This window comes from Pipra filicauda, unplaced genomic scaffold (genome assembly GCF_003945595.2).
Source record: "Pipra filicauda isolate LSUMZ 115617 unplaced genomic scaffold, ASM394559v2 scaffold27_size4233163_pilon, whole genome shotgun sequence".
NCBI lineage: Eukaryota > Metazoa > Chordata > Aves > Passeriformes > Pipridae > Pipra > Pipra filicauda.
Genome location: NW_024104398.1, coordinates 135,646 through 160,927, shown reverse-complemented (window position 1 = coordinate 160,927; position 25,282 = coordinate 135,646). Strand labels below are relative to the sequence as shown.

Here is a 25,282-nt window from a genome sequence, read left to right as displayed (position 1 = left end):
GGAATCTGGGAGCTTAATGCAGGCTGTGTCAGCTTTGCTTCTGCAGCAGGGCTGCTATAATTTGTACTAGGTTGCATTCCCAAGGCCATTTGCATGTTTCACCTTTTTTCATCTATTTTAGATCTTCCCTCACACGCTTCTCCCCCTACTTGCCTCTCTTCTCTGCAGGGATTCTCCCAGAGCTTGCTCTACAGAAATCTCTCATCATCCTTAGCCGAGTTCTTCTGTGTGAGTGCTTTGCCAAACACAGTTCTCTTTTATTCCTCCCTAAGTCCATCAGTCCAGCTTTTCTGCCTTCTGTTTATATCAGTAACACCTTTTTCCTTTTAAACCTTTCTTCTCTTTTTATAGAGGGTATAATAAAAAATTAAATTAAAACACAAAACTCTCATTTTGTAAAACTCTGTCTGACCTAAATTGCCAGAATCAAAGAAATTCTGAGCTAATGATGAATCTGCCTTGTTCAGCTAATCATGCCTAATTGCCAGAGTTCATGGGCACTGAGCTGTCAGTGCAGGAACAGAACAAAATGATCACAGAGTGGTGCTTTTGCTGGCTTTTGCTGAAAAGAGTGATGGAGTTTTCTTATTTGGAAACATAAAATTGGGATAAAATTTGCTGTAAGGTGATAAATTTGCAAAATGGGTCAAATACCAGACTGAAATATTTAACAGCAACCTATTCACTCAGCAGGAAGTATACTCGATTTCATTAGAAAATCTGCAGGTAAAAGGACTTTGCCAATCTAACAGAGTAAAATTGAAGATATTAAATAAATTCCCCAACCAGTAATCAACAGTGTGCAGGCAGCAATAGCCCTAAAAAATTGGTTCAATTTTCTCACCAATTCAGCTACATGACCTTAATGCCTGTTCCATTTGTTATTGTATTGATTTCATCTGGAATTTGGTCAAGACAATACCTTACAAGTTGTAAATCACTAAAAATACCTACATTGCCATACAAGCAGATTCCATGACCTAAGCTGTGGTAATAGCTTAGGATCTAAAGCTGCCTGTGAGATTCAGTATTGCTTTAGTAATTAACAGCTTGCAAACAGATTAGCTCCATACTTCATCCTTGAAATAATAGCATCATTTGACTGGCAGTGTGAAGTCGCTTACATGTGATGGACATTATTGTGATTAAGAATCTGAATTCTTCCCTATCCTATTAAAATGAGAAACACGAAACAACATTCCATTATTTCATAATAAGCAATGTACTGCAAAAGTCTGAAAAAGGTACCTAGCTATATATATTTTATTAGATATTACTTTTTCATTTATACATTCTCACTAGTGGCAATATCTTCTATATGAAGAAGTTTTTTGCCACATCAGAGAAGGAAGGTTATTTTTCCCCAAATAGTAACTACCTACTGTATGGAATCAGGTCTAATGTGTCTAAGTAAAGGGTACTAAAATGACATTATTATAAATACCGCTTTATAAAAATTCAGATTACCATAATTTAATATCAGTGCAATCAAACTTTATGTGACTTTTTGTGCAGGCATACTTCTGCAGTTGAGAGCTTCCTACTTGTACTCTTTCTGTGTGGGTACTCCTGCAGTAGTTAGCAAATAGTAACTGATCTCCTAATCTAAAGCTGCCTATTAACAGAATTAGCCTCAGTGAGGTGCTCTTTGTAGAATAGGTAAATTGTGGCTCATGAAGTTTAAGAAGAGATGAAGATCAGGAGGAGATAAGGATGGAGGTAAGAAGGAAAGAGAGAGGAGGAGGAGTGTTATTAGAAGAGGGCTGGAGGCTTCTCAGTGTCTTGGGAGAGTCTGTTCCTGGTACCACTTTCCTGCCCATCTCAGACATACAGATAACTCTGCACCAAATAAAGGCCCTAAATGCAAAACTTAACGCATTGATCTCTGCTGGGAACAAACCGTGGGCAAAGACTATCCCTTAAAAATCTGCCATATTTTAGGCCTAAGATGGTTGGATGTCAGTGGTGGATGAAGTGACTGCTTAAGCTGGCATCTACTATGATTCTGGGCAGAAGCGGACAGCAAAGCTCTTCTTGAATGCAAGAAGGTACAAGAGTGGTGCGCTTTGTGTTTACAAAAGTAGTAACTTTTCTAATGTGAAAGCATGATTTCAGGAAAGTGGTGAGGCAGTGCCATACACCCTCACAGCCAGAACTCACAGCCTAGGTAGGCTTCCAACAGCTCACCTCCTCCCAGACCAAGTATCCCCAGCTTGAAGTGGCTTGGTGAGAAATCAGCAGGTTAGGACAAAAAGTCGGTGCTTGTGGGAATGGAGATCTGGAAGATATATCATTGGCAGCCCTTATTAGAGAGCGAAATAGATGGGCTGATGCACTGGTTTGGGCTGGGGTAGAGTTTATTTTCTTCATAGTTGCTTGTATGGTCCTGGGTTTTGGATTTGTGACACAAAGTGTTGATAGCACAGGGATGTTTTAGCTATTGCTGAGCAGTGCTTGCATGACATCAAGACTTTTCTGCCTCTCACCCCACTCCACCAGCGAGCAGGCTGGGGGTGCACAAGAGACTGGGAGGGAACACAGCCAGGACAGCTGACTTCAACTCTCCAAAGGGAACTGCCCATAGAATTTGTGGATGCCCCATCCCTGGCAGCATTCAAGGCCGGGTTGGATGGGTCATTGAGCAACCTGGTCTAGTGGGAGATATCCCTTCCCATGATAAGGGGCTTGGAACTAAACAATCTTTTAGGTCCCTTTCAACCCAAACCATTTTATGATTCTATGACATTCCATACCATACGGCATCATGCTCAGCAATAAAAGCTGGGGGAATAAGAAGGAAGGGGGGATGTTTGGAGTTATGGTGTTTGTCTTCCCAAATAATAGTTATGTGGGATGGAGCCCTGCTTTCCTGGGGATGGTTGAACACTTGCCTGCCCGTAGGGAGTAGTGAATTAGTTTCTTCTTTTGCTTTGTTTATGCATGTGGCTTCTACTTTCCTGATTTAATTCTCTTTATCTCAACCCAAGAGTTTTCTCATTTATCCTTCTAATTCTCTACCCCAATCCACTGGAGAGGGGAGCGAGCAAGTGGCTGGTGGGGCTGAGCTGCCCATTGGGGTCAACCCACGACAGTGGGGATGAAAAAGGGGCAAGGACTGTGGAAGGAAACCTAGAAAGGTCTGAGAGATACAAGCTGGGCCTGATATGGGTAGAGAATAAAATGGAGAGGAAGGGAGCGGGCAGGACAGACAGAGGACAGGAGGTATGGGGTCATGGTTACAGGGGATGGGTGGAAAAGCATAAGGCCATTAAAGCCTCCCGCAGAGCCCTGAGCTGCTCTCACAGTCCCAAATCTACCTTTCCTCTGCAAACCTGTGGGCAAAGCACTCTTTCCCTATTTTGGGTTGGCTGAGGAAGCAGAAGAGCTTTGCTTGCTGTCCCTCTGTTACCTCAAGAGGTCACAGAGGTCTGTTCTGAACCCAATGGCAGCAGCTCAGATGATGACTCACTGGGGTGTCACCATGATGCCACACAAGAGAATTTCCTGTGCTGGGGGTATAGTTCTGCTTTCACTCAGTAGTAAATTACAGAATTGAAACTTTGAGCAACAGAAGCTCAAAGTTATGCCTCTAAGTTAGGAAGTGCTGGAATTGGGATTTTTTTGCCACTTTTTTCCCCTGTTTTCCTTTTACCCTCACATTTTGTGGTCTTAGCATGAAATCACCCTGTTTATTTCAGTTCTTTCTCTTCCCTGCTGTTCTGGGCATGAATTGGTGTGGTGCAATGAAAGAAATACTGCATAGTTTATGGGTTTTCTTTTTTTTTTTGCATAAACCAGGCAATGCGTAGTGAGAGTTACGGGGGCTGAAAGAAGAAAGCTGACCTGCCGGACACAGCAGGCCGATGCTGCCCTGGAAAACAAGCACTTGTGGTCTCTGCATGGAGTCCTTGTGTGAGGTGGGGTTGACCACTCAAACTCAGATGTCTACAGGCAGTCACATCCTCTAAGCATGCTGGACAACAATGGCCTGACCCAGAGACTTGGACTGATGTGCAGACTTGAAGGACGCCGTTACTGACGAGATGTCTTTGTACCACACATAAGACCTGATTATGATTCTGACAAATGAAAATGTCTCAGACTGAGCTCTCAGAAATACTGCTTTGGACTCCAGTGCCTGCACCTCAGCTCCTTCTGTTCGATGAGGATAAAGTATGTCCTTAATGCAGTGTGTGTCCTTAAAAGAAAGCAGTATTTGTGAAGCACTCAGATACTTCAGCGTCACAGGAAAAATTGAAGAAACTAGTAGTTCTGACTTTGGAACAAGAGCTGGGTAGTAGGTAGTGACTAGGGTATGGAATGGAATAATGCATTCAAAAAGAAAGTGGCAATGAAATATTTAATACATTGATGCAAAGATGCTGTGGGCATTTTAGACAGTGTCATAAGGTTTGGCAATCACATTTGCAAAGGCCAAACTGGGCTTTCACGGATAACATTACCTGTTTGGTTTTTTTTTTCATTTTGAGTACTTGAGTTTTTAGCCCTAAGACCATTTTTTTTCCAAACTGAGCAACAGCACCACTTCTAGAAAACTTAATGCCCAGGGAGCTCACAATCAAATATTTATAGCTTTATGGGCAACAAATACTCTGCAAGACAAGACTACAAAGAAGTCCCATGCACAAGTATTCTTTTTGCTCTCACTCTATCCACTTCTCTCACCATACCCTTTTTTCGAATACTTATTACATTGTCAGCATTGTTATTGGCAATCCCACTGCAAACTAGTAAAATGGGGAATGATGTTCAATGCCTTTTTATGGATTTCTCAGTTGACTCAGTTGGGTCCTATTCAAATATTGTGTTCATTTTAAATGCTGCAAATGGTGGGGCAAGCATGACTTTTGTTCAAGAATCTGTTTTTCAAATACATCATATTTAGAGACCTATAAATAAAAAAAATTCAGAAATAATGTTGATTAATTTTAGGCAATTGGCACAGTTTTCATATTGTACTTCAACCACTATCTTAGGAGTTGTTTCTGTCAGGAAAAGACTGCACTATGAATAATTCTTTCAGTATTTCTGTGGATGCTGACTTCTAAGGCAACTGAAACAAAAGCAGCTCTTCAGAGGAGGTCTATGCAAGATTTCCCAGCCAATGAAGCTTCTAGGAAAGATCAGAGAGAACAAGACACCACAAACGAGGCTGTGGTACTCAGTGCCAGGTAGGGCTAGCTTTGTCCAGCATCTATAGGGATGTTGGAAAGGACAACTTGCAACCTATTTATTGGGATCACTGGTGGCAATGCTGGGAGACCTGCTCCTCAACTTTGTTTCTGTAGCATTGCTATATGGTGCTGGTGTCACTCAGCATCTCACACTCCACAGGGACGTGGGAGAAATTTAACCCCCTGCTGCAATACACTCTTTTTTGTATCAAATGGGTTTTTTTGTTTCTCCTGGAGTTCAGTAGTTTGGTGCCTGGAAGGGCTGTGCTGTAAAGCGTGCTCTGCTCCTGTTTACAGTCACTAGTAGGATGGAGAGCAATACACTCATTTACTCCTAGGTAACAGCTGTGCTTAATCATCCATGGGACTGTAAGATGTCCTCTTAGTGTCTACCTAATTAGCAGCTCTGCCATTTATTGGAATATTTGGCCACTTCAGTTTGAAAACTGATTTATTACTATCAAAGAAATTATCAACTCTTTCAAACATCCTCTGGATGCTTCCCTAGGATACTCACTGATAGGGGTTCCTAGAATGTATAAAATCTGTTAAGTACTTGAGCCTTCATGCAAATTTTCTATAGCAAACAACACCAAGAATCTTTGGAACTCCAGTTCTTCACACAATTCATCATCTAATTCATTAGTTCAAAATCTTGTATTTGGATTTAAAAAAAAACCCATCATCATTATTTTGGAATTGCAATCCTGTCACGTAAAAATCCCCACACAACTTTATATGTGTTTGTCTTACTGATTTTAAAGGTCCACCTGCTCGATTTGCAAGTATCCTATTTGGTCTCCTAAATGTCAGTCAGGAAAAACATGGCATCAGCCTTCATTGGTTCTCTTCACTTGACAGATATATGCCTGCGTGTCAAAAGAACATGCTGTGGTTCTGCCACAGTCCTATCTGTCCCATTTAACTTAGTCATTAAATTGAAAAAAAAAACTAAAACAAAAAAACAAAACCAAAACCAAACAAACAGAAACCACCCCCCCGCCCCCAAAAAAACCACAAACCAAAAGAAACCATCACCAAAGAAAAAACCCCAAACCCTAATTGGATTGCAGTAAGACAAGTGTGCTAGTTTCATGGTAGGGGAAAAGCAAGCTGTATTAACTCTGACATTTCTAAACCCCAAGACTGTGGTTTTAGCTCAGGATGGATCCTGGGAACAAGGATCTGCTTTCACACACGTGCTGCAATACAGGGACCAAGATACATTCTGACCCCACTCTGCACTTGCCTGGACAGGGTGCAGGGGCTGGCAGCCTCAGCAGTGTGCACTGCCCACAGATCACACACCCACATGTGCATTTAATGCATCGATAAATTTCTTGAACAGTTTTTTATGTCTGTGTGACAAATGACTGGGGGGGGTAAGAATTTTCTACATCAGTAACCCTCCCCACCCCTTGCTCCACCCCACTCCACCAAACAGATGCCCCGTACCTGGAGACGTTTCAATGCCTAAATTATTAATAAAATAAGCATGATAATGAATAATCTATGTTAAGCATTTTCTTACCCTTTATTTTTTCATTATGATCAGAAGAGGAATATGATTAACAGCAGTTTAAACTTTAGCAGTACAATTTCAGTATTAAATATAAAACTACACTGCAAGTTGATGTGTTTTAAAAATGGTTATGTATACTCTAACCTTAAATTTATGTATCAAATACAAGTAACTCAATTGTTTCTTGCCTTGACAATTAACATATCTAACAGGTTTCAACAAGCCAGACATCCATCTTTTCCATTTAAAAAAAATAAGCAAGCACACCAACTCTTATTCATAGCAAGGGAGTGTAAAGATTCAACACTTTCCTGAGTGTTGTGCAAAGAATAACAGGTTCAAGAAAGTCAGTTAGATAAATGTAATGATAAACCTAAAGCTAAGCTGGAGGACCTTTTGATTAACTTCATATTTCATATATTACTTGCATCAGTTGAGAGCAACATGAGTTACAGAACTTCCATGAAAACAAGCCACTTACAAGCAGGTGTTTAAGCTTGATCAGTTTATTAAAAGGATTATATGACACGGTTGCCTGCAATAGCAGGGGACTGGATCTGATGACCCAGGAAGTTCTTTCCAGTCCCATGTTTCTAAGCCATGCACCAAGTGTATCCAGCCCACACTTTCACATTTGGAAAAAGCCAAAGCCACACACACACGCTCACAGGAAAAAAAAGTAAAAAAGAAAATAAAAAAGACCTCGATGACACCATTTCATTTTCTAGATATTCACTATGCAGAAGGGAACAGAGCTAAAGTCCTGTACAGAGGATACATTTACTCGAGGTTGATGTGGTACTGAAGTCAGTTAATAATTAGATACCTCCAGGCAGATTCAGTTACAGGGCATACCAACACTGCACACTGCCAGACAATTTCTAATCAAGCCAAGAACCTCTTGCAGGATGAGGTCTGTTTGCTAGCAAGCACAGGGCACACTGAATAAGCTAAAAGCAGCTGTTCTTAAATGAACTACCCTACCAACCGTGAGTGAATGACAGATAAATGGTAAGAAGCATTTACCTACTAGACAAGATCTCTGCACACTCAGGCAGAAGTAATTAGTTCAGAGCTGCAACCATTGCTCCTACCTTGCCTGTCTCTTGAGTATGTTCTCTTTAAAAGCTGGTCTACAGCATCAGTGCAGCCATTCTCAAGCACTACTGAAGTAGCGGTTTGCAGCTGCTATGCAAGACTCTACTTTCAAATGGTAGTCAGACATTCCCATCATGTGGCCAGTTTGCTAAGACAGCAGCCACAGCAATCAGCCTTTGCAACAAATGATATCTAAACAATTGCCTGCATTCAGCCCATCTAACCTTTAGGCACTTTGTTAAGGTGTCTGGGTCCCTAGTCACCCAGGTCTCCCCCCACCCCCCAGGAAAAGAATAAAAATATCAGTGAAGGCAGATAGTCTCAATTGCCTTCTGGAGGTGTCTCTTGACCCCTCACTGAGCAAAGCTGTATTTCAAGCAACCAAATTCTTAACACAGGCACCTCAGTTAGACAGGATGAATGGAGACTTGCATCTCTTCCAAGAGATAGTATCAATACTCTCCAAAACCAAAGGCAATTAAGCAATTAAGGTTTGCAACTCTAGTTACATTTGGAAACAAACTTACAGTCAAGTGATTATGCAGTAATCCCTCCCTCCCAAGCATAAAAGCCTTCCACATGGAGGCTCTGCTGCTAAAAAAAAAAAAATAAAAGAAAAAAAAAAAAGAGAGAAAAAGCATTCTTCTTTCAGACAAAGAAGACTGCACACGGCTGCTTTGCCACTCATTCATGGGTAAGCTGAAGGATCAGAGAACACTTATTCAGAGAACTGGAATGACTAAGCACTGCTAGTGCATGCAAAGCAGAAGTAACAAGATCGTTTTTAAATTAACCCTAGTCCTCTTCTCCACCCCACAAAATTCATGCAAGTGTTTGAGAAGATAAGTCAAGACATAATAGCCCCAGTTTCCAAAAAGGCTTAGTTTGGTTTTTTTAGTACATACTGTAAAATGTCCTTTTGTTTTCTTTCTGTGGGTAGATAAATGCATTTTTGGCATGTTTGAGAATCATAGATATCTATGAAGTCCATGCTGTTTAAATTCTCCAACTAGTTTCTATAACCTGTCAAAAAGAATAAGCAACCTATACATGTTTCCCCAGTATTGACATGCATGCTCAGAGCTCTCCACTGTAGTGAAATGAGGTGTTACTTCTGTGCTGATAGTTGACGAGTCAGCATTACACGACTTTGAGACCAACTAAATTAACATTGTCGTAATATGAAAGGCAAGCACAAGTTCATTTATTTATAGCAAAGGTCTTGGGTTACAGGAGGTCAGTTCTTGCCATCTTGAAAAGATAGGGGATAACTTATTGCATACATGTGCATTATAATTTAGCAGCAAGTCATTCATAGAAACACTTCCCTCCTACTGCTTTTTTGGTTTATTATCTCAATTATATATATATATTTTAACTTTACAAAGCATTTAACACCACCTTTAAGTTAATGGTCTTTTATTGGAAAAAAAAGACTAGCATTTACAACTTGGAATGGACATAAATTGTAATATCTTGAACAGCAATGTTGATAGTTGTGCTGAAGTCCACAGGCTACTCCGCCAGCTCCAAGTCATGGTACAGAAGGTTTTAAAAACATGAGAGTCCAAAGATGCTCCCTTGGTGAAGGTTTCTTTTAAAAATTTTGTGAACGGTAACAGCCTGACACCCGTTTCACTATAGTGCAATGCAGACAATGTTAAACCAGTATTTTAACACAGACATGCCATCCATAGTTAAGATCATCGTATTTTTGGAGCACACTGCTACGTACAGGAGAACCATTCAACCTTTAGGGCATTTTCTTTAAGTTTTGCATCCTTCAACCATTTTGCTGCATACCATCCTGAGGTATAAACCAATTTTAAAGTAAACCAGCTATGACAATTTACACTACAAATTGAACTAGAATCCACTATTGAACAAAAGAGTGGATCCTTTAGGTTGTTTTTTTCCTTTTAATACACATGTCTGACTGTGCTCAATTGTCAAGCTGCATGCATGAAAAACTGGCCAGCCCAAACAGTGTAATAGTCATTAGCAAATGGAACTTTTGAGTTCACTAAGTGCTTCCTTTTTTTTTTATTTTCAAGGTAGTACAATTATTTATATTGTAAAACTGATGTTTAACTTCATCTTTTGGGGACAGGACCACCAACCATTACATGCAGTTTGTGGACAGAAGGTAATTTGACATTCAGTTTTGCTATACAGAAACAGAATGAATAAATGAACATTTTTTTTGCAAGAGGTAAGTAAAAGATTCAATTTGATTCTTCTAGAGGAAAAAAGGTGTAAAGGAGGTCTCTTCACTTTGCAGTCATCATCTGTACGAATTCTGAAAAGATAAAAAAGTCACTGTGATTTAGTGTCTCTAGAGTACTTCAACTCAAAAAATGTCTTAAATACAATTGGCATAAAAAAGCACCTTTCACTGCATCCAAGGTTTTGTCCACAAAAGTAGACAACCAAATAAACCAGTGTCTCAAGTATTAAAAATTAATGCCTTATACAACAGGCCTTCCTCAGTCTGAGTAATGGTTCTGAGTCAAGACAAGCATCTTTTTACCTTCATAGTTGACTTGCCCATCCCCATCAATGTCTGCTTCTCTGATCATTTCGTCTACTTCTTCGTCTGTTAGCTTTTCTCCTAAGTTTGTCATAACATGACGTAGTTCTGCTGCACTGATATAGCCATTGCCATCCTATGAGAGAAGAGTTGCACAAGATCATGAACGACAATCCCGACATTGATTAACTCGGAAACTACATCTACGTTTCCAGTAACTGCTTCTGAATTAACCTCATGGCACTTGGGACAGATGTACAGACCTGGCACACTGTACATACTGCACTATGTACAAGTCCCACTGCCTTATGAGGCACGCATGACACCATATCCTTCTATACAATCACTGTGCTGTAATAACAACTGCATGCCTGACCTGTCCTTGTGATAAGGTATTTTTAATGCTTTTAAAGAGCTTTCATAAATAAACACAGAAACAAAAAGAAACAAAGTTTTTGTTTAGTCTCTGCCGCCTAAGCAAGGCCAAAGAGAGACCCATTTTGCCACCAGGAATAAAGTCAGCTTTCTCTTCTGTGTTAGCCACCTTCACTCTGGTTGTAGAGATAGTGTTACGTCAGGCTTCTTGGATAAGATAATATAGAATGAAATCAAAGAAAGTATTTAAACTTTATTCATAAGGAGTTGTGCAAAGTTTTGTGGGGGAAAAAAAAGGGGGAATGACACTTCTAAGCTAGTGTCCCCATTAGTAATACCTAAACCTAATCTCATCCTCAGCCACTTCAGAAATCCCATATACTGGAAGAATACATTAACTGAGAGCAGGACATGGCCATCACCAGCAGATAACCTACCTCAGTGGCTTTAAACACTAATCTAGTCTGCAGAAAGAACCCCACAGGGTAGATGAAGTACTAATCAAGTAACTTCTAGCACATTTTCAGCTAAGTACTAGAAACTAACACTTTTTTCTATAAAAAGTAATAGTAAGGCCTTCTTCCACACATGTGTGTGCATCAGCTTCGCAGCTGCACCAGCCACACTACTCAACACAATTCTCTTATAACATGTCATATCCTAACAATCCAAAGAGGGGAACCCTTGTTCTGGAAAACTGACATATGCTCAAGTACCCTTAAACAAGGTAGAGGAAGCTGACCTCTTTAAGTTTTTATGAAAGCAACTTCAAAGTTCACATGTTGAAAACAAAACATGCAACACTTCATGTCCCTCTAAATACTGATGACATCATCTTGACTTTAAAAGCTTCCATAAAGTAGTATAAAACCTTGTGCATCCATGCAAATGTTTCCCCACTCCACCCCCCAAAGTCCAAAGGTACAGAAAAATCCTCCCCTCCACCCACACCCCTCAAAAAAACCCCCAACATTCCCCAAGCATTAAATTCCACTCTGTTCCTAAGGAAAGGTCAAAAAGTTTTCCTCATAGATGAGCCTTAAGCTTAGATTTGTTGTGTAAAGCAGGCAGAACCAGCCTGAACAGTCCTAGTTCTATTTTCAGAACAGTCCCTACTCTGTTTCTAATTCCTCTGCTTCTACTAGAGGACTTTTTCTCCTCCTAGATAAGAAGAGAGAAAACAATGAGGAAAATACAAACATTATTGCTTCTAAAGAGTAGTTGTACTTTTATTAATACCTTGTCAAAGACTCGGAATGCCTCACGGATTTCTTCCTCGCTGTCTGTGTCCTTCATTTTTCTGGCCATCATGGTTAAAAATTCAGGGAAGTCGATAGTGCCATTGCCTTAATAAAAAGAAACTTCCAAAAATTAAACTTCCGTGCTGTTCTCTATCAAAAAAAAAAATCTGGCATTGTACTTAGCCAAGACTGACAGATCCTCTGTTAACTATACTTATAGAAGAACTGGTTCTTCTCTCTAAATTGCTACCACTGCCCTTTTTTGTATTAGTGTGCAGTACCCACAGCAGCCACTGTTTCAGCACAATGAAATCAACTGTTGCCTTCTCTCCAGGTCAAGCCATACCATTTGCCACCCAGGTTGCAAGTAAAATGTCAGTCTGATGCTCCAGTCTTAAAAGATAAGACTCATCTTTACTTCAAATCACTCCCACAGAAATGAATCTTTTAGTTTCTTTAGAATCTCTCAACTGCTATGGAATACTCCAGAAGGAAATGTATAATAAAGCTGGCACTACAAATCCAGGTTATCTAAAATTTTGGAGAACTACACTTCACTAAACTGTACATAAATAGTTGTTTCTTTCTAAAAATCAACTGCCTTATCAACCCAAACTGTACACCGCAAAAGCAATGCACCATTTTAAGGGGGCAACAAGGATCTGCAAATTCCAATGACTAGAGAAAAGCTGCCACTATTTGTTATTACCAATAATCTTAGCTGTAGGTGTTCTTATAGGTATTTGACTGCAAAACTGAAAATCCTTGTTTAACATCCAGACCTCACCCCTAAGATTTTTAAGCTTTGAATGAAAAGTAACAATGTAAATTTCAAGCTGCTCAAAGCTAGGAGAAAATCAGTATGGTGAAAAAACTAGATTTGCATAGTCCGGATTCAGATTTAAATGCCAAAAAGGCACATTAAATAGTTCACAAAACTGAATTAAATACTGTGCAACTAAGTGCAACTGTGCAACCCATTGCTTGAAAGAAGTATTCAAACTCATAGTGTAAACACAGCAAAGCAGCTAAATAAATGCAGTTTAAGAAAACTCTTGCATCCTAAGGATTCCAGCCTGAGACATACACAGCTATTTATTATCATGGTCAGCTTTATGTACCAGTTGAATATGAGTACATCTCATACTCAGCTTTGAAAAATCCTCAAAGAACATGTAGAATAACAGCAAAGTATCCTGCCATAAACCAAATTTAAACAGATGGGCAGGCATACTTATCTGAAGTCCTCAGTCTCCTTTTGTTTTAAATCTACCAGAATAGCCTTGTGCTCTGCAGCCTAGAGAAGTCACTATACACAACCTCTATGTACCACTGCAAACCCTGAAGTTTTTCATTATTTGCAAAGACTTATCAATTAAGGTCAATTTGCACTTTTAAGAAAGTAGTTTAAATAACATATCCTGATACTCAGATAATTTATACTCTTGCCAATACACTTTCACTCTTCTTTTACAAAGATGTTAAAGAAAAATCACTGTCACAACCAACATGAGACCAAAGGCTTGACATCAGTTGAAAAGCACTTTTCCTTATTATAACTGTTAGCCCATGTGGAGTTTCAGAAACAAAATGTGTAGTGACCCTTTCTGGCATGCATTGAAAATAATTTTGTTAGTCTTGATGTAGGAAGGGTTTTCTTCCTCTATATCCCCATCTATTAGGGGGTCTAATACATTACATAGACTATATAGTCTCTTCCTGTTGTGCTAAACTTCCAAGAATTGAAAACACTATTCCACTCCTACCAGTCTTACCACAAATATTGGTAAAGTTATCAAGAGCAACATGGGCTGAAAAAAACACGTACAGAAAAGATGGATGGAAAGACAGGTTAACATCAGGTCAGGGCAAGCCAGATAGCAATAGGAAGCCTGTGACCCATAAAATATTAAAGACAAATAGCATAACTTTGCCCATCCCCCCCTTTTTGCAGTCCCACTAATGCTGCTAGCATCTTTGACTACCTTCTGAGTTTAGATTCTATCAAGCATTTTGGAACTGCTTTAAGGGGTCAACGTCACGGTCTTCCCTATGCAGTCTAAGCCCAGGTGTGGAGGTCATACATATTTAAGATGATCACAGCACCTTTCCAACACTTACCATCAGCATCTACCTCATTGATCATATCCTGCAATTCTGCTTCTGTTGGATTTTGACCCAGTGACCTCATGACAGTCCCCAGTTCTTTTGTTGTGATAGTACCATCACCATCTTTGTCAAATAGGGAAAAGGCTTCCTTGAATTCTAGAGGCAGAAACAGTCCCAGTGTTTAGTAACATCACGAGCATGAGAAAAATCACATATGAAAAACACACTCCATTTCTCATTTTATCTAACTGTTCATGTATTGAGAGAATGAACACACTCAAATACCAATAAAAAAATTACTTATAGTACCAACACAATTTGCACAGTATATTCAAACTTATTTCATGTGGCTATAATCTGCATTACAACTCCATAACGCATTTCCATGCATCTGCATCTTGCCTGAGGCACAGTTGCTCCATAAACAGCAGCTGTCTGCAGTAAGTGAAAGGACCCACTGGGTTCCCTTTACCACTAACAGACTTATAGGAACAAAAGTGTTGTCATTTACCACCTATTTTTAAGGTAGCAGACAACAGGAATTAGTGTCAGCCAGAAGTGGGTGACTGGTCTACAAAAGGTCAAATAATGCTCCTTCTCCCTAACTAATCTGAATTACAGGTAGTCTATTAAAAGTTTCATTTAGAAGACACTGGCTTATAATAATGTGCAATAAACACGTATGAGATTTATTTGTTGCCATTTCACTTCTAGTTTATCTTCACTTCATTAAAGAGTACCTAGGTCTGCTTTGACTCCAAGTAGTGCATTTGAGTCTAGCAATTATTTCTGTTTGCAGGAAATCTAAAAGTACTTGGCTCAAGTTTGAAAGTCTAAAAAAAAAAAAAATCATTATCTGTAGTCCAAGGAACAAGCACTCTAAATGAAGAGGCAATGAACCAGTAATATTCCAGAACATTTTTGTTTGTTTTTCTAGTTTGGTTTCAAGTGAGTGCTTTTCAGAACAGTGTTAGTAACAGACGTAAAATTGTCAAAAATGTTTTTTTTCCATTATGTTTGAGATAATTTATTTTCTTTTAGTCACAAGAGTTAGCAAAAAAAAAAAAATTCTCATCAAAACACTTACCAGCAATCTGTTCTTCAGTCAGTTGATCAGCCTACACGAAGAATAGAACATTTTAGAATACTGTTCATCTCTAGCTATGTCAAGCCATGAGGCACTTCCTTTAAATTTCAGCAGTGATTTATCATTATCTTCACAAGCCACTTGCAAACCCTGGAATTCTGCCTCTGCAAGGAGACTCCACTCACCTACACCATGCAGCTGTTTCCAAATGCATATAAGCTAACTTCTTTCGGAACTGCCTATGAAGCAGCAGCCATGCCATCCTGCAACTTGGTGAATCCAATTTGGTCCAGTGAAGGACACAGGCAAGCTCCTTGCAATTGGTCAGAGAGGCATGAAATCCTTAATGACATGTGTTTGGGGTTTCGCATCACAGTCACTCCCGGCAGTACAGTGCCCCAGCAGTGCGTGGGGGGATCTGCACACGCGTGGGCTGACAGGCCGCCCACCGCTCCAGCCCTGCCCGCCCTCCCCACCTCACCGCAGCAACCACTGGCCCTGGCGAGTTCCACAGAAAGGGCTCTGCTGGAATATTAGGAGGAACTACAACTCAGTATTATGCAGATTTTTGCCACCTCTGACAAAGAAAATGACAGTTTTCATGCATCATATTTTTCCCCCTCAGCCAAACAGTTTAAGGTGCTTCATCATGATATACGGGTTGTTTTACACATCATTTTAGGTGGTAAGTTTTCAAATACCTGCTTATGACCTTCTGTACATCAAGAGGCCACTGCGGCATCCAGAGGTATACAGCCCTGCGGGCAATCAAACAGGCTTTCCAGAGCTTAACTGTGCTAGTCACATCCTTCCAGAAGCCTCTCCCTTATCTATGGATAGAGCATCACAAAAAGCTCCACTGTTTGGACTCAAAGGAGCTAACCAGTTCTTTATGGAAAAATATGCCTTTTTCCAGTAACTAAGAAAGGGGGGGGAAAGGGGGTTTTACACACCTAATCACAGATACTGGAGAATACAAGGTACTAACTCCTCTTAAACTCATTTTATTGGACTTCTTACCATCAGAACAGAGAATTTTGTCCATCAGAGAAAGCAGGCACCTTTATTGTCCAAAAATACTATTATTTAAGTATAAAAGCACTTAACTGCAGTAAAGAGCAACAAATCCAACAGAGAATTAATCAGCTACACAATCTGCTAAGCTCACGCACAGGAGAATAGGGCAGGGTTGAAAATCTGCTCTCTATGTAAAGGGAAACACACAGATTTCACCTGTAATTAGATGCTGCAGGGTGGGGTGGTGGGGTTTGTTTGTTTTTATGTCTGTATGTAACGACTAAAGAATTCCCTATATGCACAGTGTGTCGAGTGAGGGAGAAAAGGGTAGAAACAGTACCAGCTAAAGACAGAGTTCAAATTTAATAAATCTTCTTTAATAACAGCAGAAGGCTTGTGTTCAAAATCTAGTTCGACTTCCTGCACTCTTTGCGATTTTCCAGAAAATGCGAGGTTTTACTTAAAGATTATCTAAGGAATTTACATAACAGACTCAGTGCCCTGCAGAACAGGAAACAGAGCCACACCTCGGCAAAAAACCTCCAGCCCACAGCACAGCTCACTGCCCCATTAGTCGGAGTTCGTTGAACGTTTCTAAAAATCGTATTTCAAATTTAAAAAACAAACACAGAAAAAAACCCAAACAAAACCCCTCAAAACCTCCGCACACCCGGCGATGCCCGAGGCACGCAACCCGACTCTACACCGCCAAGGGTTCACCTTCCCGAGCAACAGGCACAGCCACTGCCGCTCGCCCCAGCTACAAGACAAAGGTACCCAGGGCTGGAGCCATCACCCCACCCAGCCAAGTCATCAGATCCTGTCCTGGTGATGTCAGCCTTCTCCTACGGGAAGGGGAGATGCAGAGACAGAGCCGAGGAACACCCAGATTGCCAAAAAGCGATTAGAGGTCAGCCTGCAACTGTATCGCCGCTCTCGTCGGAAGCGAAAAGTCACCGGGAAAACCCCAGCCCTTCCTCTGGCTCTCTCCTGCGAGGAGCGCGGGCTGGCCCCGCAGCGCCCGGAGGATGCTTTGCGCTGCGTTCCGGCGGCACCGCCGGCCCGGCGGGGCGGGAGGCTCGCAGCCCGCCGGCGCAACAGGCGCCCTTCCCGGCCAGCAGCCACCCACTGCTGCAGTGCGTCCCCGATTCCCCTCCCTCCCTCTCCAGCCGGGAGCCACACCACGTCCTCATCCTTCAGCCGCGAGGGCGTCTGGGCTCCCTCCCCATCCCCCTTCCTCCCCCGGGTAGCGGAGGCAGCGGCTCTTCCCCCGCAGCCCCCGGGGAGAGGGGAGGCTGCACCCCCTCCTCCGAGCCCCCATGCGGGCCCTGGGCCGCTTCCAACCGAGCAACGCGCACTGCGCCCCGGTCCCCCGCGGCCGGGGGGTGCGCGGGGGCCGGGAGGAAGAGGAGGAGACATGATGTAATGCAGACAGCGATGGGCTTCGCCGCCGCCGTTGCGTTTTTTTGGGGGATGGGGGGGCGCAGTAGCTGCAGCGCGGTGCCCTCCCCCCGGCCGCCCCCCCGCTCCCTGCGCAGTGCAGCTGGTGCCGGAGCCGAGCGGGATCCTCGCCCGCAGACCCGCGCCCCGCCCCGCAACGCGCCCTGCCCGGCGCTGGGGCCGCGGCCCCGGGGAGACGCGCCCGGCCCTTTCCGCAGGGGAGGGGAGGCGAGGCGGGGCGGGAGGGTGCGGGGCCGGGGCGCCAACACGGCAGGCCCGAGGAAACGGGAAGGAAGCGGGGGATGAGTAAGGGCCGCAGCCCCGCGGCGATCCCGCGAAACGCGGCAGGGAGGTGGAGAGGAGGCGTCCGCAACCACCAGCCCGCTCGCCCCGCGGGGATCCGGGCGGGAAGGGCTCCCGCGGGGCTCCCTCCACCCCATTCCCCGCTCCTCCCCGGGGACAGCCCGGCTCTTCCGATCCGACAGTCCCCGACTCCGCATCGAGCCCCCTGCGCGCCTGCCCCCGCACCGGCCCGGCCGCCCCGTGCCGCGCCCAGCGAAGCGAGCGAGCCCCTACCATGGCGGGCCCGGCGGCGGCTGCACGAACTGCGCGACCACGAGCGGCGGCGGCGGCTGCTGCCTCCTCCCGGCGCGGCTCGCAGAGTGCTGGGGCTGTGAGCCTGCGCCGTCCCGCTATATACGTGGGGCTGTATCCCTCCGCCGGAGCGGGGCCCTTTTCCCTCCTCCCGGCGCGGTATGTGCGAGGTGACTGCGGCGGGCGGCCCTGCCCCCTCCGCGGCCCGGCCCCGCCCCTCTGCCGGCGGGGCCGCTCCCGCAGCCCCGCGGCCGAGCGCGCCCGGAGGGGCGAGGGCAGCCCGGCCCCGCCAGTGGCCCTTCCCCGCTGAACGCTAGTGCCTGCGCAGCCGGCGGGGAGCTCCCTCACCGCCGGGTTCCCGCCGCTCTGCGGGCTGGGACCCGCGGAGCGAGGGCATCTCGGCCGAGCCGGTCCTTTTTTTATTCTCTAGACAGCATCCCCGCCGGCGGTGCGGGCCCGCGCTCCCCCGGGGAGCCCGGAGCGACACCTGGAAAGGGTGATGGCGCGGGGACGGGGAGAAACGTTAATAACGTTAATTTTTTTTCGGTGACAAGACGGCTGCTACAGCGACTGTAGAACTGAAATGTTGAAGCAAGCACAGCTGCCTTTTTATTAATCATAGGGCTTTTGTCAAGCGCCAAAATGCAGATGACAGTAAAATTCAAGCCAGAATCAGATGGCTTACAACTGAGGTGTCGTTTCAGCCCCTTCTCATCAGAACGGCAGGAGCCTGCAAGTGAGAGGCAGCAAAAGCATGTCCTGATGTCCAGTGTTTTCTTCATTTCTTCTCTGTCAGGTCTGGGCTTGAGGATTTTGTCCACCAAGTGGTAACAGCCCAAGTAAATACTGTAGCATTCAAAATGTACTTCCTTTAATAGGTATGGAAGCACAAACAAACATGGACCCGCATTGGAATCTAGGATTTTGGTTCCATTCAGGACAAATTCCCTTAGATTTTGAGATTCCTTGTAGTTCAAGATATTTTTAGCTGAAGGTTTTAGTTTGGGACTCTCTCTGGATTGGGAGGCTAGCAGTATTTTCAATGAGGTCATAATTCTAATAAACCTGCTTGCAGTATAGCACTAAATCTAAAATTCATTTGCCTGTTTTTCTGATTTTGAAAAATAGTGCATACTTTCAGTGTTTGAAATAAAGCCAAAATCAGTTTGGTTCTGTTTGTTTAACAATTTCAATAGCTCTGCCACTGAAGTTAAAATTTATTTGCTTGCCTTTCTGGAAAGCAGTGATAGGTTGGCAAACTCAGCAGTTACCTGTTTGCAATCTAGAAGGATTTCTCATAGCAAACAAAATAGCACATTTAATGTGTCCTTGTTTGGTCCCCAAATCATTCTAACATCTGTGTAGGAACTAGGATATGAAACAGTGTCAGAAAAACGATTTGCAGCTGGCTAGTTTGCAAATGATAGGTTTATAGACAGCTTAGAGTTTAGATGCAGAATGCCTGGCCTCCTATTTTTAAGATGCTTAATTTTTTTTTTTTAACTACTAAGTAGTGATGCTGAATTTTTTATTTTTATTTTTTTGCCATGCAAGAACATGCAAATTGATCTTTTTTTTTTTTTTTCAAACCAGACAAACAATTTTAAGCCCTCATTTTCCTCGCTTAATTTCTTTCTGGAAAACATGGTACAATGTTTGATTGGTGTGAGCATTTGCTTGGGTAAGAGAATCTTGGAACTCCCCGAGTCTCACAGGGATGTGTGAAGAACAGTGTTCATGTCCAAATTGTTCACCTCATTGTGCTGGTTTTACACATGAAGATCTTATTATTAAAACACTGAATTCTACATAAATATTGGGCTAATAAATCTGCACAGTTATCTTGCAAAGATAAACAGCGAATGCAGTCTCATGGTCTTTGGCCAAAATATTTTTAACATGGAAGGTTGAAGGTATTATCAGGAGAATATTCTTACCAACATTTAAATGTGACAGTTTAGAATGTGGGTGCCTTATTTCAGTCTCTTTAAAGTTAATTTTAAGCGCATGTAATATGTTCCTCCATTGATCCAAACCTTCACTTGTTAAAAAGCGAAGGGATAAAATTTATCTGTTGAGAAGAGACTATGAGACAAGTAATTAAAATTTATGTAGATTCTCTTATAAACTATCAGCATTACTGTGTTTGGACATACGTGATGAAACTTAGAAATGCAAAGTAGAAAGCCACTCAGTCACATTCAATGAATGTTGCCAAAGATTAACAGGGCCTTTGAGTAGAAGGATTGCTGCGCATTTCTTTCTTTTTTTTTTAACCTTTTGTGTCTATTTTTCCTAACTCTTTATGGTTCATGTTAATAATTAATTTATATTAAAAATGGAATTTGAAAAAAAAAGTTACTTTTAAAGTAGTTTGGAATATAGTTATCTTGTTTTATTTAAGAAAAATTTCAGGATGATCAATTAAGGTGCTACGGTTAGGTTCTGCAGTAGTTTCTGTTAAATTGCATCATTCTGTATTTGAAAATATTTCACAGCTCATGTTCCAAAATACCACTCTGACTAAGGGGAATTTTTTTCCTAATTTGACATATGGCAGTGATAAATGTAAACAAAGCAGAACACTAATGTTTTGCTGCTTATTTAATGTAAAAAATAAAATCATCTAAACTGGCATCTGCCTGCTACTTGTAAATTTGCTTTCACTCAATTATACAGCTAGATCTTGATCAGTATTCTTTGTTCCCTTAAATTTACATTCAGTTGTGGGCAGGCAAGAAATTCCCCTGTCATTCCAATGACATAAAATGTCAAATGATTTTCCAGGATCTTCTACAGTCTCGTTCAAAATCTCCTGAATCTCAGTGGGAGCTGGACTGGGCCATGGGATTACTCAGTACTTTTGCCTGACACTATACAACTTGGCCATCTCATTGCAACAGAGCTTTTCTATGAACAGAGGGCTATGCAATAGCTGTTAAGATGAATTTTGCCTGGATAGCTTTACTGTTCTAAATTACTTTGTAAGTATAGTCTTGTTGACTTGTGTTTGAGTTGTAATAGTAAGAAAACACTATTTTATAAATGTATTAGTTGCAGCAGAAGACTTGCAACCATTCTACCTAGTATTCCTAAGTTTTGCCTTAATGTGAGAGTAAGTTTATAGTGTTGGTCTTTGTTTCAGCATGCCCATTCTTTGGGAGCAGCATAAGATATCAGGAGGATTTCTGTTGAGAACACGAAAAAATAATAAATCCCTCTACTTACATACAAGGTGTACTTTTCTGCTTTGGCTTTGTTAACATAAGCACTGAAGAACACGGTCACACATGTATCAATTGTTTTCTCATATTAAATATACATAAGTTAAAAAAAAAAAAAACACAACAAAATAAATCAGAACATTTCACAGACATCTGTCCTGAGAGAATGGATGTAAAAATAGATGAACAGAAGGTTGTCATATCATTTAATGCATGGCTGGGAGGCTGATATTATGGCGATAAGCACAGATAACCATTTTATAATAAGTTAGATGTACAAGAAGCCAAAATCAAGTATATATGTGCATGCATCATCTGTGCAACTGGAAAAAAATTAATGATTAGTTTTCACACCTATAAAAATACCAGTTATATATGTGAGCTACCCAAACTAGGTTTAAGTTTGTTGTACTGCTTTCCAAGTCAACTGGAATTCTGATGGTATATCAGAAAATAGGGGTTTTACACTTTCCATAAAATTCTCTTCATATAGGCAATGTTTTTTGGGGAGAGTGTTTTCCACAAAAATTAATGTTTCTAAATGCCATGGGCAGCTGTGAAAATCTAAGCGAGTATTCTTATAAAATACTCTGTGAGCTTCACAGGTTGCAAATAAGTGGGTGGAACTCCATTGAAACAAAAACCTAGAACAGAATTGATTTTTACCACATTTATACAAGATGTGAAAATAAAAATTGCTTTCATCTTAACATTCAAAGTTCCAGACCTTGGAGCATTTTTAAATGGGTAAATACATGTTCCTGTACATAACTGTTCCTTTTATGAGAGAGGAAAAAAACCCCAACCAAACTCCCCAATCTTTTACATGCTTGTGATTTCTTTACATTTGTCTCATTCCAACTGGTGTACATCAGAATCACATACAATTATGGATTTTCACTGAGCATTTAGTGCTAGAAGGCCATCTATGTAATTGAATAATCAGTGGTTGTTACCTACACTGAGAGTCTGTTGCCTTGTAAAGTTTTAGATGGTGATATAAAACTGATTTAACCATTAGTTAGAACTAAATTATTTATATATTGTAATTAAATCAGTGAAACCTTTTCCATGTAGCTATGTAAATTGGCATCCTTGAGGCCCAATAATTTGAAAAGTTTCATGTTCTAAACTTAGAGTATTTGGAATTGGAAACTTTAAAGATCCTATCTTAAAAAAGACTTGGAAAGATGGGAATTACAAACCTGCTCCCACACATATCCTCAGTCATACATCTTGCAGATTAAACATCACAAAACAATTCTTTTAAATCAAAATGCCTTTTCCTACTCTTTTTTTTAACACTTGAAATGTAAAATAAATTAAAAAAGAGCAAAACTTTTCCACGCAGTCTTAAAAAACCCCAACCTTTCTTCATAGTCCTATGAAGAGTTCTCTAGAAACATTGGAGTATGCGAAAACAGGATTTTCCTTCCCAGTTTTTGTAATTGCCAGTTTCACAGAAAGGTAAACATTGGATGATTCATGATATAAACAAGTTACTTGTTCCATTTTTCTATGTTTTGTTACCGTTAGTGTTATTACAAATAAAAGCCAAACTATATCCACTATTTTTCAATAATCAAATGCAGAAAAGGATATTTATGTGTGTGTTTGCTAAGTATTTCGTATTTTTACATAACACTGTCAAGCATACTTAGGTCTTGCTTCTTCACTGATAGACACATGCACATGAACAATATTTCCTGATGATGACTCCAACTAATATATCTGTCAAAGAAAAGTCATATATTTTTACCATAAATATATTTGAAAATATTCTGTATAGAAAGATGCATATGGGAACAGTCATTCTAATGATAAGAAAAATTCTGCTTCTAATTTCAGTAGGTGGATTCCTCTAAATTTTAAGTGATACAATATAAGAAACAAACTAATTTTTATCAGATTCACCCTATTAGGAATGGCTTGAGTTTGCATTTATTTCTTTAGAATATGCTAGAAAAATGAGTGGGCCAAAAACTGGTTTACTTTATGGGTTCAAATTTCTGCATTAGAACTGATAAAAGCTGAACAGCTGTTGCTGTTAGCTACAGATTTTGAACCAACATATAGCTTAAAATGGTATAATAAACAATGGTAAACAAATAGCTTTCAGAATTTAAGTCTTGAAAAAAGGCTGAGAATCAGTTTTTTTCAACTCCAGTTACGTTGTTTCTCCTTTCAGTTTGTCCTATTTGACACAGAAAAAAAAAATCTTCAAAGACACTCAAGATTGCTTTTTTACATAACAGAAATTATTAAATGAGCTGTTTGCATTGTTTTTTACACCTCTCCTTTGTCCATGAGTAACTCATTTTCATCTGAATACTCCCACGGGGCAAAGTAGGACATCAATTTTGCAATAAAAATCCCAGATAAATTTAACAAATAAATATATAAGAATATATATGATGTACGCAGATAGGTAGGCAAAATACACAGATACATCCTCTAATGGACTAAGTGTAATTTTGTAGTAGGTCTATGTTAAATAAAATTTCTTTGGGTCAGGTGGAGCTGTCGTAAATCTTCATGCTACAGCTAGAGGTAAAAAATTCAACAACTCCACACACGCGGTTCAAGGGTGATCATAATTTTAAATCAGAATCATAGTTTCTAGAACAGATTTTCAGCAACTGTAAACATGCCCTGAAGTCAACAAATCCATGTTAATTTGCACCAGTTAGGAATTTATTCTTCCCTTCTCTCACACACTGAAATCAAGGAGTTTTCATCAGTTTGGGATAAGAATCTTATCTTAGGATAAGATAAAAAGCTACAAGATCAAACCCACCTGAGTTAAATGGATGTCAAATACTGGCATCCAAGAGACATCCACTATTCTAACCCACTATACTACAGAGCTGGCCTGAGGTGGAATGTATTATACATACATCCCAAACTAGTGATGCTGGAAGCCAGCATCATTGCCAGGTGCCACTCTTCTTCACTTGCCTTATATGCAGGAAGAAAACTATGGAATCATTACACTTCGGACAGCTATGTTTTGTTTGTGCATGCATGAGTACTAAACCCACCTCATAATGAAATAACTGCCTCATCACCATTTTGGGGAAGAAAAAAATCCTGGTTTTCAACAACCTTGAAGAGAAGATGCATTTCTAGTATCAGTTCCCAGAAACTGTAAAAATAAATTCCAATCTCTAGCTAATTGTCAGAGAGCCAGTGGACTGCCTCTCCCCTGGGAACCTTCCATGGCAGTACCTAGGAAGTCCTCTTCTGAGGGCTCATCTCTTTTAGTGAACAAAATATTTTAAACAGGAACAACTGATGCCTCCAGAATACAGGTTCTGATATCCCCCTTAAGGTTTCTCTTTGATGCAGTTCTTTGTCTAGAACTGTAGGTTTTTAGTTTTGGGGTCACTAGTGCCTGTGAAGTTCAGCCTCTTAAAATGTCTGACCCTTAGAGTATGCTTGTGTCTCCATCCTAAAGCACCTTCCATCATTGTTGAAATTCCAGAAATGGTATCAAGAAAAAGTCTTTCTTTATAAACCTGAAAAGTAGAGCTGTCCCATGGGGCCTGATATTCTTCCCCTCCTTTTTGGGAGGGTACAGTTCACATCAGCTACCTAATTAAACCTCTGTTCTGCCTGCCTTATTCTGGGGCTATCAGCTTCTGTGGAATAAGAACATGTCTAAAATCCAGTCTGTCCCAAGCACATAGCACTTTGTGCAAACACCTTTCCTGGCAAGCACCATTGACCTTCCCCACAGTATGGCTATTTGTTGTTATTTTTGTGGTAGCAGAAGTATGTTAGATGCTAATGAAGTACTTATATTTAGTAAGTGCACTGTTATGTGCTGGCTGTGAAGCTGTCAGCAGCA

General features: G+C 41.2%; 1 protein-coding gene across 2 annotated transcripts; it reads right to left on the bottom strand.

Annotated features, from left to right (window-relative positions):
* Positions 1-6,706: 6,706 nt before the first annotated feature.
* On the bottom strand, positions 6,707-18,622 carry CALM1 (calmodulin 1). Of its 2 annotated transcripts, XM_039382661.1 has the most exons (7): positions 18,500-18,622; positions 18,191-18,424; positions 15,158-15,188; positions 14,083-14,226; positions 11,960-12,066; positions 10,346-10,481; positions 9,218-10,114 (listed from the first exon to the last, which is right to left on the bottom strand). In XM_039382661.1, exons 2-7 carry the CDS (start codon positions 18,191-18,193, stop codon positions 10,086-10,088), a joined length of 450 nt encoding a protein of 149 aa, XP_039238595.1. In that variant the 5' UTR covers positions 18,194-18,424; positions 18,500-18,622; the 3' UTR covers positions 9,218-10,085. The 2 variants fall into 2 exon arrangements, with proteins under 2 accessions (XP_027595767.1, XP_039238595.1); XM_027739966.2 differs by lacking the exon at positions 18,500-18,622 and having other exon boundaries at positions 6,707-10,114; positions 18,191-18,391.
* Positions 18,623-25,282: the final 6,660 nt, after the last annotated feature.

What these genes read in the sequence shown, in the direction of transcription:
- CALM1 (XM_039382661.1), bottom strand. An exon ending in CAATGAGGTAGATGCTGATG is followed by an intron (nt 12,067 to 14,082) that starts GTAAGTGTTGGA and finishes CTTTTTATTAAG; the next exon opens with GCAATGGCACTATCGACTTC. An exon ending in TGGGCAAGTCAACTATGAAG is followed by an intron (nt 10,115 to 10,345) that starts GTAAAAAGATGC and finishes TTATCTTTTCAG; the next exon opens with AATTCGTACAGATGATGACT.